Raw genomic sequence first — 13,539 nt, forward strand, 5'->3', positions numbered from 1 at the left:
AATGAAAATGGTGACATAGGTAATGATTCCAGTGACGAACTGCAAAAGGAGAACGGATATTAATCGAAGTACATCTCGGCGGATTAAGTTGCCATTGGTTACCATCTTGAGTAGCTTATAGTTGATGTCCAACAATCCGTGAGCGGTGAAGTGAATTTTTTGTTGCGACATTTGCAATGCAAACCGGTAGACGATCTTATTGACCATGGCATCGTTTCCGGAGGGAAAATCCAGGAGCAGCGTTCCCAAGGATGTGCCCTTCAAAAAACGCTTATGATTATTTAACTATTGCGTATTGCTTTAACCAAGAACTAACCACACGAAGGCAGCTCTCTGCAGAATAAAGCAAAAGACCGAGCAAACCAACCGTCGGTAGCAGCGTGAGGAATACAACTGGCCGCGAAAACCAAATGAAAGCAATATTGAGATGACGGCGCTTTCGAATTAACTCAATTTTGTGCTCTCACTAACCTTTGCACCCTTCGAAACTTAATCCTTTCGCCGCTACATAGCACCAGTAGAAATCACACGATAGCTGCACAAAGTTCCCCGTGAAATTGCATATCTGTGACCATCCGAACGATCGATTAATGCAGTCATTCATCTCCCACAACTCCCCATAAACGCACTTTAGCTCTAACAGATCGTCGATAATCCGCTGGTGACCGAGAAGGTACTGTTGGGACCGCTTGTCACACGACCAAAGCCACTTCGCATACTCCGCAGTCTCCGTTAGACGAACGGTAAGCTGCCTTAAATGTAACCGCAGCACATCGATAAAGAACAGATGGTACAAATGCCTTAACCGGACGAACGCGTGCAGTATCAAAATCACGGTCCAATATGCGATATCGGGGGGACTATTGGCAACGCTGCGAAACACCTGCACCACGATGAATCCAGAATACACCATATAACCGTAGAATTTAGCCAGATACGTTCGCAAAAAGCGGTCCACCAGATCCTTCCGTTGGTATACCTTTCGAAGGTACGCCAATTTCACCCAAACAGCGCGATGTACGTTGCGCTGGAGAATTATGTTGATCAAGATCACATAGATTGCCACCATCTCGGTGCCATACTTCAGAATATCGTTCATGGCGAGTATCTGCAGCTCGGTATTTAGGATGACATGTCGATACAGTACAACGATTGCATGAAGCAGAATGTAAAACAGAAGTTGCAGCACAGGAAACACAAACTGCGGCCACCTACCGCTCGCAGGAAGCAGCTTAAACGCAATGCAGTCAAATGGAAACGGGATGAAACCGAACCACTTGAAGATGACAAACACTGTTGAAAGTAGCTGCCGGGTTGTAGGCAGCAAAGGCAGTAGCAGGTTCATGGCGGTTCGGTTCCTCACTCTCTAATGACCAGAGGTGGGTGTTTGGAATTTGATTATACATTAGAACATCCCATGTGCGTGTCGTGCACTCATCCATTAAAATTAATCTTTAAACTGGACCATCACAGAGGCCCAGTCTTTCCAACTGAAGCTAAGAATCCGGATCAGTTCAAAATGGCTCCTTCTGCTGAAACGATGTCCATCCGACTTCTATCTGGGTTTGTGGTGCTGTTCGAAATCGCAGGCTTCTACAGCTTTTCGCTCCGCTTTCTCCATACGCGGCACGCCGGAATGTCGATTGGTGAGCATTCTCGGTCCGTCGGGGCCTGGTGGATACTGCAGCTTTGCTGCTCCGTGGCCAGCGTCATAATGGCTCGCGTCCGATACCATCTGCTGTTCGAGGGCCTCATGGCAACGGAGGCAATGAACAACTACTTCAAGTACGCAATCGGTGTGGTGACCGTGTTTGTAACGCTGGCCGATTCCTGGTGCCACAGCGATGCGCACCGTTCAATATGGATGCGCTACGAAGCGTTGGCCAATCCAACGGGCGCCTACCTTGGGCTACTGAATCGGTCGGCGACCGCTCGTTTGGCACGACACTTTGCTGTGCAGTTCCTTGTCGTGATGGCCACTTGCGTCATGGTGGAGTATCAGGTTTATTATGGAGTGGCGTCCGATACGCAGTGGTACTGGTTTTGGCTGTACAACCTCTACCCATCCACCATCAGCCGGATGCGTCACATGTTCCATCTGCTGCACATCTCGTTACTGACCGGCAATCTGCGTGTACTGGAGCGACAGATCCGTGAATCGACCACCATGCTGCTGGCGCCGTGCGATGTGGACCCGAATGATCATGAATCTACGATCAGCAGGATCAAGAGCCAGTTGGAAGACTCTCGCTCCTTGTTCGCGGAACTGGCGCTCATCAACGAGCACATAAACGATATATTCGGCTGGTCACAGGCGTTCAACGTAGCCTCCAGCTTCGTCCAGATGGCATTCGATCTGTACTGGGTGTATGAAATGATGGTGCGCAATGAGAGCCAAATTGAAGGTAGGATCGGATCGTGAGATCGGTGCCCTAGGAATAAAAATGCTGTCTTCTGCCTTCTGCAGTTCAAATGCTATGCTTTGTCCCAACACCGGTCATCATTGGAATATTGTTGCACGCAGCCAAACGGTACCGGCTTGCGGTGAACGCGATCGGGAAGACACTGCTGGATGTTCCTCTTCAGAGAGATGCCACGTTGGATCGGTTGACGTTCTTCTTCCTAAAGCAACTGCAGCAATCGGACATGCGGCTCACGGCTAGGAACATTTTCGATTTCGATTACACACTGTTCAGCAAGGTAACGACAGCAGGAAGTTTTTGTTGATTTACTTTGACCTTTTTATTCCAGTTTGCAGTGGGAATTGCCACGTATGTCGTTATTTTCATCGAAATTACTAACTAAGTTTGGACGGGTGAAGCACACAATTGAGACAATTAAAGGCCAGAAACCACATCCCAACTGCTTACGCTGTGCAGTAAGTATCTGTTGCACAAACGTTCAAGTTGTTATCACACCAAAGAAATCAACACCGTCAATGCGCGCTTTCTTTTGATTAGTTTAAGGGTTTTCCCTATACTTTTCCCGTTAATAAAACCGCTTTTTGCACTACTCACTGTAATCGAGACGAACGCGGTGCATAATGTGTCCTAAGTTCAGCATTGAACCAAACCAACCATCGCAACAATCGGCACAATCGCCGCTAATGGCGACAACGTTTTAACAAGCCACTTTCCACTCGTACGTTGCGGCATTATGCGTAGCCGCTACACGATTGCATCGAAAAACATAAGAAAAGCCACAGCAACAGATAACATCTTTCGCATACTTGAACGCTGGGTGGGATGTATCGTTAACTAATCAACGTTCGACATCACTCTACGATCAACGGCCGCTCTGTGTCTGCTGGTGCCCATTGAGCAAACGCAAACCACCGCCCCCCGCGGCCTGGTGCTGGGTAATGAAAATTTGGCTGACGCTTATTCGTGAAAGTTTTTTCTTGGTTTTTTTTTTATGTTTCGCGTACGCAGCAGCAGCAGTCACTCTGAAGCATACATCATAGCTGAGCATTAATAATGGAAAGAAAGAGTCCGGTTCCGATTGAGGAAATGAAATCATCATCATTAGGGAGGAGTGCAGCAAATCCCTCCACCAACCCACACAATTGAAGATGGTGCCAGCGGATGTGGAAATGTTCGGCGGACCACCGGGTGCAGATTATCGTTTGTGTTACGTGACCACGGAGAGTGCATACCAATCGCTAGACGTGGCGCTGGCCACACGTTGAGTGATCAGCCAATGAATTGGGATCAAAAATCTACTTAGGACAACCCTTTTGCAAAACTCCCCTCCCCGTGGCACATGTGCTGCAGCTTGGGAGCAACATCTCGAAAGTTGAACAACGCCCTAAACGCCAATGGTTTCGACAATGCGATCTAAAGCAGAGCGATGCAAGCCTGCACGAAATTGGAATGCATCTTTGCAGCAGAGTGATTGTTACAAAAGAAAAACCGATTAAACCACTGTCGTAATTGTGCTCAGCCCTCAACCGATGGTGCCACCGTCGTCTAGCCTAGCGTCTGGATTGCTTCTTCTTCATCCCACAAGACACTGAGACACGTCGTCACCCCCGTTCGTGTGTATGTCATGGCATAACATGACTCCCTGAGCTGTGTGTTCGGAATTGTTAATTGCCACTGCCACTCGGTGCAGAGCTCACTTTTTATGATGAAACGTAACATGGCAGCTTCATGTGGCCCCACGTTTGTGTCGCACACACGGCCACCAGTGCCCTATGCCTACCGACCGTCCAACCCCACCGACCCACTTGGACAGGCTAATGAGTTGAGAACCAATTTGTAGCAAACCCAGCGTCGTCGTTTTGCAGTCTCCATGCGTCCTCCACCTCCGCTACCGCGTAGTGGGGTTTGCAAAAATGTTGGCAGCAGCCAACGAAGCTGGTGCTCCCGCAAAGGGGGCATCGCAAAGACAAAACATTGCACCCGAGAGGGAAATGGCTAGCTGGCTGGCTGACTGGTTGGCAGGGTTTTCCGGAACCGTTCCCGTTTGTCGCCACTCGAGACAGGGTGGAGAGGCATATGATGCTCGCGAGCTACTTTCCGCCATGGATGACACTCTTTGGCATCGTGGCGTTGTTGGGGCACGCGATGAAGACGCTTATCACACGCCCGCATCACCTCCGATGCACCCCGATGCCATCTTGACTACTTCCATGCGTCTTTTTCTTGCCTCAAGCAAGATACTCAGTTGCTTCGATGTCAATCAAGCGGAATCCTTATTCAACCGAACGATTGCAATGCTGTGCAATCGTTACTGACGAGCGATAGCCGGGAGATTGACATGATAATTAGCAACCAATAAATTGGCGATTATATGCAAATTTGAATCCAATTACAAAGCGGATTACAACTGGGAGGTTCAAATCATCGATTGTGTCCTGTGACTAACTAGTTCATAAGCGGTCATGTGTCTGTGTTAATTCAAATCAAATAAAGTTTAATTGCATTTCAAATCAACAGGTTCTAAACTTTCGCTCCAATTGATTGATGTTTCTGAGCCATCTCAGATCGACACTTTTGCTTTCTTGCTTCTTATTCATTCTCGTAAGGCATAGGACACGCTCTGCTGAAGGTTGATGCACCCTCCGGGGGTGTGTTTGAAGGCTTCCGCTGGGAAGGAAGGAGCGTGGACGCAGAGGACAAGCAGCATCAAATCATAAACAAAACAATCCCCTACTCTCTTTCACCACCGCTTTTTCCTCCTACTACTTCCTTCCTTCCGCATCTTTTGCTTATGACCGAACGCTCTGTTATTGCGCAAAGCGAGAGCTCTCACGCGACTTTCGAGAGATCGGTCGTCGGTTTTGGCTTCGGGTTTCGCTGCTCTCTCGGTCTCTGGCTGGCCGCAATCTCCAAAGCGGCCATTCCAAAACACGAGAAAGATTTAACCGACGTTTTTAAGCTGAATCGTGGCAGCAGCTTCATTTCCAGTCTAGGAATTAATTCGTGCGGTGTCACAAGAAATAGTACCTTCTAGAAAAAAGTCGAATCTAGTGCCAGATAAAGGATTCAAATAGTTCTCACATGAACACGAAACAGTTCCTCAAAGTAGCCAATAGGACCAGCAGAATAATAGTGCATTCCCGAATCCAGAAAGTCTCTAGAAAAGTACCTCATCAAAATATAAAGAATTTTTACGACATGGAGTCTCTTGTTTGTCCCAAAGATGGAAGAAAGAAGCGACTAGTAAATGTCAACTCAAGCATTCATTCCTTTGAGCATGCTTCTAATGTAGCTTGCAAAACCCGCAAGAATTAATTCTCGTATCACAACCCTTCGTAGCACCTCTGAATCAACCCCACGCGAGCAACAATCCACAACAGCCAGCGCTATACCTCACGAAGCTCCGGAGCGTCGTGACAAGATAGGTCCGCGCAGTTTTCCCGCGGCAGCCGTTGAGTACGCATCGTATTTCGTTTTGGGTTCGCGCGTTCGGCTTTGGTAGCAAAAGGGCAGAAGAATAAAAAAAAGGTAGAGGGAGTGAATGGGGTTCGGAGTTGAGTTCGAATCCGTAAACACACTAAACTGCGGTGCGAGTGGAACAATCGGCGATCAACCACCGGTCGTGGGGTAGTGCAAGTGTCTCGTAGTAAAAAATCTTTGCATTTCCGCTTTGCTGCCGGAATGAGTGAGAGAACGGCAGTTTGAATCTCGCCTCGCACACGTGGTACTCCAGTTTGAAACGCCGGCTTGAAATCGTCGTCACCAGTCGTTGTCTCTGGTTGGGAATCGAAGTAAAAAAAAAAGGGTCTATCTGTTCCAAGCTGTAGCCAACAACCAGGCAGTGTGCGTGTTGCTGTGCGTCGTTTGTAACACAGTAGAACATAGTAGCCATCGCGTCGCGTTTTGCGATACGCTTCACTTGCGCTCCGTGTCGCCGAAGTAAGTGAACAAAGTGCCGGTACCAGACCAGACCGTTTCGTGGAATTTGCACACCCTCCCGGGTCTCGTCTTGATCTCAAACCGTAACTTAGTGCGTTGAGTATAGTGTGTAGGTGTGCTAGTACGGTGGTGCATTGTTTTCGTGATTTTAAAAGTGAAATCTGTCGTCAGACATCCGGCACCGGTCACACCTCGGCTCGATCGATCGATGCGTGCTTTCGGCGTGGCGACGTGAAACGGTACGTTCGGTTTGTTGCTGTTAATCTCTTGAGTAGCTGGGGCTTGTGCGGCGTCGAATGGGGGTTCACTTCAATCCCACACCTTTCGGGTTCGGGCCAACGCTCGCAGAACTAATTTCCAAAACAAAACCTTCACCAGCAGCAGCAGAAGGGTGGATGAAAAGGTATCTTTCTCGTTCGTTGCTCTTATCATTGCCCTCGTTCTCGCTCTCTCTCGCTCTCGCTGACTGGTGCTCATCCCAGGCACGCATCCCATGAAACTCTGCCAGGGTAGGGCACGAACCGTGGTAGGGCGTTGAGGTTGCCGCTTTCGCTTTCCGTTGGGGATCCTTGGCTGCTGCGTTGTTTCGTGATTCCCCATGTATCCTGGGCAGCAGCACCACGACACGCAGACACACACAGCAGGCGGTGCGCGCTCTCAGTTGGAACACGGAAATGCTCGCGCCACACGACGACCGGCGATGACCCTGACAGATCGCCGGGGTTTCCTTTTGCTGCGGCTTCCGTATCCTTGAAAGAGAGAGAGAGAGAGAGTTCGTGTACTTGAGAACAACAGAGCGAGAGAGAGAAGTAGAAGGGTGGCGCAACCTTCGTCGCCGTCGTCGTTCGGTGGCAATTTCCAATATTTCCTGCAAACGTCTATCACACTTGGTGCGCACTAATTTGATGCGATAAGAACCATGTGTGTGGGTGTATGTGCACGAGGAAGACTTCTTTTCAATTTAGCCTTGGATATGTTGCTTGGAGATTTTTATTTCCAATCAAATCGAAAAAGGCCACATTAAAGCGCCTTCGCTGCGACGTTCGCATCCTATTACCACTCCAATTGGTGACGCTTTAATTTGAGTTTGCTGGTTCCTTCTCAATGAAAAAAAAACCCTCCGGAAAACTCCTCCTGAGCGTAGCAGCTACTTCCTCTGCAGTCCAAGTGCCTCTCTCAGCATCTCCCTAATTTCTGCCTCGCGAGTTTCGGCTTTAAGAGCTGCTCCTTGCTCACCACTTTGCTCCACACCAGCGCCTCGCTCAACTTCCGTGCGTCACGCTGTGCGTCGTCCTTTCTGGCTTCCCCCCGCGCCGCTCGGTATCCTGCGGACCGCATTTCGTGTATTTTAGGTCTCGGCCCTCGGTCTCTGGCTGTGTGCGTGTCCCGGTATTTTGTGGATCTTCTCTCGACACGACGCACCCGAACGTTGCTCTCAAACGCGCATGTGTTGCCGGCCGTCGCCTTGGTGGTGGATGCTGCCGCTGCTCCTGGGGATGTCATTGATTTCATTGAAACGCCAGATGCAACTCGCAGGGTGTGTACGCGTGTCTGTGTGTGTTTGTGGGGGGGAATTGTGCGAATCACAATCGGCGTCAAGTGTCACCGTGGCTCTATAAATTGTGTAACGCGATAGAACCGAATGGAGGTATTGTTTTTCAACGAGCCCCTCAGTTACCACTCCAGAATTGAATGCGCCGTCGCCACCACCCTTCAGGAGAGGTTTCCATTGAACGAGAGCACGTGGTCACGCGGAGGGTTTCATCGATTTGTGCTCCGTCCTAGTATGTGTGTTTTACCGACCCCTCCCGGCTTATCGATACTGTGTACTATCAAATTGTTGTGCTTTGCTCCGCTAGCGATGTTTCTAAATTAATACTTTTCATTCTCAATCTCAACCACCCCATCATTACAGGTTTGCTCTCACGTGCCGCTCGCATGGTTCTCCGGGACGGCTAATGTTGATGGTGTGCTGATGATCAGCTGACAAGCATCACGGACGAACGAACGAATGATGATACTCTCGCTCACCGAGGCAGCTCTCACAAACATCAACATCCGACTCGAATCCCGGTCGAAATTCCGTGCCTTTCCGTGAGGTGTTAAACCCAGCGACCACGACCCACCGTGGTTACATATGGATGTCGTGAGCAAATGAATTAACAGAATATTGGCCACAACCAAAAACGGGTGGTGGTGCTGTTTGCTCATCGCACAAACGCACGAGATGAGATCATAGTTCATCGGCGATCGGCATTCGGTGGCCAGCGGTTCGTTCGTTCGCTCACAAAACCGCCCCAAGGCGGTTCCGTTCTGGCGCTAACGAAGCGATGAAATATGATTAAATGTGTCACCACGGCTGCTGCCGGCGGTTTGGCGGTGCGCGATTTCCGTCCATCCTTCCGGAAGGAACGGTTCGGTTAACGGTTGTTTTCGGTTCTTTTAATTGTTTACATTCCATCATCCGCTTCATTGCGGCGGTGGCGCGATGGTGACGGCAACAGCGACCGATCGGTCGGAAGCGATCAACAGCGAGGGACGTTAGTACGTGATGCACACAGCCAGCCGCCCCGCGCTAGGGTTGTGACCGCGGATTCATTAAGATATTTGAAAGATTCCATAAAAACGTGCCCCAATGTGTGGGGACTTGTTGGCCGTGCTTGTTGTTAAAGTGTGACGCAAAGTATTTGGAAATTCTGTTTAGAAATCGTCCCAAGAATGCGCAGCTGGTGGTTTCAGTTTGAGAAGTGATCGGCGGGATGCGTTGTAGGTGTTTGTCTCGAGAGTGGGTTTTGATTTCGGTTTTCTTCGTTTCGTGTTTGTTTTAGGTTAAAATCTTTGTAAAGTTAGTTCGTTCGTGAGTTTACGCGAGTGTGTGTCTTTGTGAGTGTGTAAAGTTTTCAATGTGTAATTTATAGTGTATAAGTGCTTGTGTATAAATTGTGTGAAAAGTGAAACAGCCGGAGCAGCAGCAGCATCAGCCGAAGCATCAAGACTCGTGTACACTCTTTGAAGATCCAGAGAATCGAACACGGCAACAGCGGCTGCAGCAGCAACAACCAACACTTCGTATCGCAAAAAGGTAATGGATTGAACTACGATGCGATTCATAAAATTAGCCACAAATGTTGTTATAAAATGCACTGCATGCCTGCAAACATAAACTCCGCACAACCCGATCCTGTGCTCCTCCGCTCACCAAAACAATCATCCCTCTTATCTCAATCGCCAATCGGCAGGAGGGCGCTCGGGACGGCTAAAAGCTAATTTAAAGTCCGCACGACATGCGCTCATTATCGCAACGGTAACGACTTTAAACAACGTCCTCCCCTGCGCCCGCCACGATCGACCATTTGAGGCACCTTAACATCGACATTCGGTGACCAGCCACTGCCCGAGTGTCTGAGATGTGAGAGAGATGTGTTTTCGCGTGCACCACGTCCCATCGCACAGCTTGACCGTCTTTTTTCAGTCCGACAAGGAAAAACTGGAACACTACCGCGCGGTCATCACGTTGCGGCCCCCATTACACCTTCCCCCTCGGGGTCACCGATGCTGGCTGCGAGGTTTTCACTTCTTAACCACCGCAAAACGCCTTTCACTGGTGCTGCTGCTGCTGCTCGTTCTCTGTAGCACTTCCGCGGCCGGACGACGGCTGCCAGCGGCTCACTTGCCGCGTTCGATTGACCTGAATCTAATCGTCTCTCTCGTGGGCCGCTTCAAAGATTCGCTTCGGCTTGGGAAAGAAGGGAAGGGCGGGGCGCAATATCTCCGTGGTGGATAGCGAAAGAGGTCTAGCCGCCCTGGTGGTGCGGGTCTACTTATCAAACGGTGACAACCGCAACCGGAGAGTATTTGCGCGAGGCGAGCAGAAATTGCGCGCGATTTCGATGGAAAGTAAGGCAAACGAAACCGCCTAATCGGTTGCCGGATTATTGCCGCAGTCTGCGTCTTTAGCCCAGGGTTTCTGTCTGTGTTTGCGTGGGCCGTTTCTTCGACTTTCGATTCACTTCGATCGTTCGATCGGTTTCAAGATTTTTTTTTTGCCTTCAATAAGGTGATATTGAAATATTATTTAAACAGGCTAGCGCTGGTGGCGCTTTAGTGAACGACTAGAGGCGTCGAACTCATTAAAGTTATTGCACTCCACCGGAGCCAGCGCTAGAGCCAGCATTTAAGCAGCAATTGAGCTGACCACCTTTTGCGCGTCCGAAGAATCGCACGCATTACATCCCACACACCAACAACACTCTGCGAACCGCCCAAGACCACCGCCCACACCGGAGGCTGAGGTGTCCATTTCATTCACTCCGTCGTCGTCGTCGTCGTCGTCGTCGTTGGTTCCATGGCGTTTCCATCCAAGCGTTTTTTTATGTTTTTGCTTATTGTATGACATCAGCGAGCAGGCGAGCCAGCGAGATACTGGTCATGATACTGCGTTTAATGCCGGTTTTATCTACTTGTTTTTGCTGCTTTCCAAGCAGGTGTTGGTCCGGCACGATGAGGTAAACAAACAAACATTCGAAATTGAACCACCGCCCTGGCCCCCACGATGGGAAACTGCTCATTTCTTCGCTGCTCGGTTGTTCGGCCAGCTGGCGAGAAGATGCTTTCCAATCATTCGGGGGCGTGATAGCGAGCAACACGTGTTTCCCTGAACGCGACCATGTCCCATATGTTTCTCTCTTATTATGTGTGTGCTCGCGCGCCCGTTTGTTTCTGTTCTCCACCAAATTCATAATCATAACATTATGGATCCGGTGTGGAGCTCTCTGAATCGTTTAAAACTTACACGAGTGACACGACGATGTGTTTGGTGTCAAAGCCGCAGCCGGGGGTGGCATGGTTTAAAAATAAATCGCTTAGTCAGCTGTGGCTGGACACAGTGCCAGTATGTGTGTGTGGCATCGAACCGGCATTCACCATCTGGCCCTCAAACCAACGTCAAACGCGTTGTGGGCGAATGTGAATGAGCAGTCGAAGGGAGACCCGAGTCCCGAGTGGAGCAAATTATGAGCGAGACCGTGTTTAGGGCAGGGGCGACCGAGACCAGATTGCATTCGATTTAACACGTGTCCCTATGCACCGGGCACCGGGCATCTCCGGAGCTAACCTGCGAGAGAGGTCATAAGCCCTCCGGTGATCAGTAAGAAAACCGTTTCGTTCGTAGGGTCATTTGTCCTTTGGCAGTCGTTTGGCGTCAGCTGGCGGTGTATCGTGGGTGACTATTTCTATATCCACCAACGCACGGCCACGAACACTCCCTGCACGAGGGTGCATTATGAGAGAAACGTGCAGCGTGCACCGTTCGCATAGCCACGGAGCGACCGTTACGGTTGGCTGTGTCAATGTACAGCTCGTAAGGGTCAGAGGGTACGGTGGCGTGGTCAAATTGTTACCCTGTCACCCCCCGGGAGGTCGCAGAAACGCAGGAACGTGAAATTTGTCACACGGCATTCGTTGAGCCGCTGGAAGTCGGTGAGGATTTTGGATTTTGTTTGAAATTCAGTTCCCTCACACTCACGCTCTCTGTCTCTCTCGCCCCGTGTTTGTGACAAACAAATTGACTTCCATGCAGCGCGCACGTTTGGTCATGGGAACCCGCCAGACAGGCCTAATCTTTGATGAAAATCATTGGCAGCGCGCGATCGAGGCTCACATCTAATTGCAGCTTACTCGTTTCCCTCGTTCGTTCGCTCGTTCGCCGGCTGCCTCGCGAGGGGACACGGGAAAGGGCATACGCATTTGAAGATTATGTAGCGGGATTGCATTGTGCCCCCGCGACGGGGGAGTCATGGTGGCTAGGAGGGTCCCGAGAGAAGAACAATTGCTTCGGACGTCGGGGGTTCGTTCGTTCGTTGCCGACGGACGGACGGACGGACGGACTAACGTTTCGTAACATAAAATCGTGCCCCCTCCCACTCAAAGGGAGAGAGTGAGAGAAGCGAAGAAAACTATTAATGGCCGGCCACTTCTCCCCATCCGGCCTCTGAGGGGGTTTTGGGGCCCGATTAGTGTCAGCCGGTGGGAGTTTATGGTCACGTCGGTGTCGATGTGTGAGAAGCAGCGGCAGCAGCAACAGCAGCAGCAACAGCAACGAGTCTCATGTTTGATGAAAGATGAAACCGATGCTGGGATCATCCCCTTGGGTGGGGGTGCGATCGATGGGTGACCCATCGGGCACACCATTTGGCACCAGCGGCAGCGACCAACACAAGCATTGCATGGCGTGTATCGTAAAGATCAAATGATCTCCCAAGAATAGATTGATTGTGCCGTTTGCTCTTGCTTGAGGAGCGCGGAGGAATGAAGGGAGGAAGTGGGTCTGAATTTATGCTCCATCGGTAACGAGCGAACGCCACCAACGCCACGCCACCTTGGCTGCTGTCCGCTTTTGGAGGAGCAGCAGCCGCTTAGAGGGCCGTGGAATGCGTCGGATCTGGACAGATGGAGCAGAAGATGGATTACCGGGGGTGAGTTCAATAAATTCAGCCCAAAAAAGGACCCCGGGGCTCCTATCGCCGAATGAGGCAGCGCACACGTAACGAAACGTAAACGTAGATCGATTACAATCACCTCCATCGCTTGTACACGAATGCACGAATTGCTTTCGGTTAGATGAAACCAATTTTAGAGAAAAGGAAACTTAAATAAATGCTACCATAAGTCGCTGGGCAGAGTTATAGTTGAATACGCTTCGTCTCTCCGGTTAGCGAGATTAATAAAATGACGTACTTAGAAAGGCGCTTAATTCTGTTCTGTAATCCGCACCTCGGGATCTCGCACTCGATGATGCCTGCGTTCTCTGTTCTCGTTCTTCTTTATCACCTGTTGTTGTGCTGAAGGCTGCCATTGCATCGCACACTTTTACTGCAAACTGCGACCATAAATCAAGCCATTAACGACAGATTTGTCTTGTATTTAAACCAAGGGGAAGGTGAAGGGAAAAAGACGTCAAGCCGGAAAAGTCAAGTCAACACATTGGGATAATATGGACGGACAGCATCCATCCAATGGCGCGCGCCGATGTAATAGCTCTCTATAATGCGCTTCATTATGTTCATTGGCTATTAACATGTAAAACAGCGCGATGGTGCAAGCCGACGCCCGTTGCGGAAGAGCAGAGAGGCCATTTTGGATAAGTGTTGCAGCTTGAGCGCAATTTGGCGGTGGAGCT

The 13,539-nt window shown here is 50.0% G+C and overlaps 2 protein-coding genes across 6 annotated transcripts in view; one reads left to right on the forward strand and one right to left on the reverse strand.

Moving 5' to 3' along the window:
* Positions 1–1,345, reverse strand: part of LOC126577073 (putative gustatory receptor 39b) — a 1,381-nt gene extending 36 nt beyond the window's left edge. The window contains exons 1-4 of the mRNA XM_050238484.1: positions 472–1,345; positions 317–393; positions 103–258; positions 1–39 (exon numbers count right to left, since the gene is read on the reverse strand). The exon at positions 1–39 is cut by the window's left edge and continues 36 nt beyond it. Of these exons, the coding sequence (XP_050094441.1) occupies positions 1–39; positions 103–258; positions 317–393; positions 472–1,345 (1,146 nt within the window). The remainder of the gene's footprint in view (positions 40–102; positions 259–316; positions 394–471) is intronic.
* A 4,527-nt stretch (positions 1,346–5,872) lies between these two features.
* Positions 5,873–13,539, forward strand: part of LOC126572269 (mucin-5AC) — a 122,266-nt gene continuing 114,599 nt past the window's right edge. For 4 of the 5 annotated variants that reach the window (XM_050231452.1, XM_050231450.1, XM_050231454.1 and 1 more), the window contains exons 1-2: positions 6,252–6,362; positions 9,191–9,444. The gene's annotated coding sequence lies outside the window, so the exon portion shown is untranslated. Of the gene's footprint in view, positions 5,952–6,251; positions 6,363–9,190; positions 9,445–13,539 lie in introns of those variants that run through there. The other variant, XM_050231451.1, reaches the window with a different exon arrangement.

This window comes from Anopheles aquasalis, chromosome 2, assembly GCF_943734665.1.
Source record: "Anopheles aquasalis chromosome 2, idAnoAquaMG_Q_19, whole genome shotgun sequence".
Taxonomy (NCBI): domain Eukaryota; kingdom Metazoa; phylum Arthropoda; class Insecta; order Diptera; family Culicidae; genus Anopheles; species Anopheles aquasalis.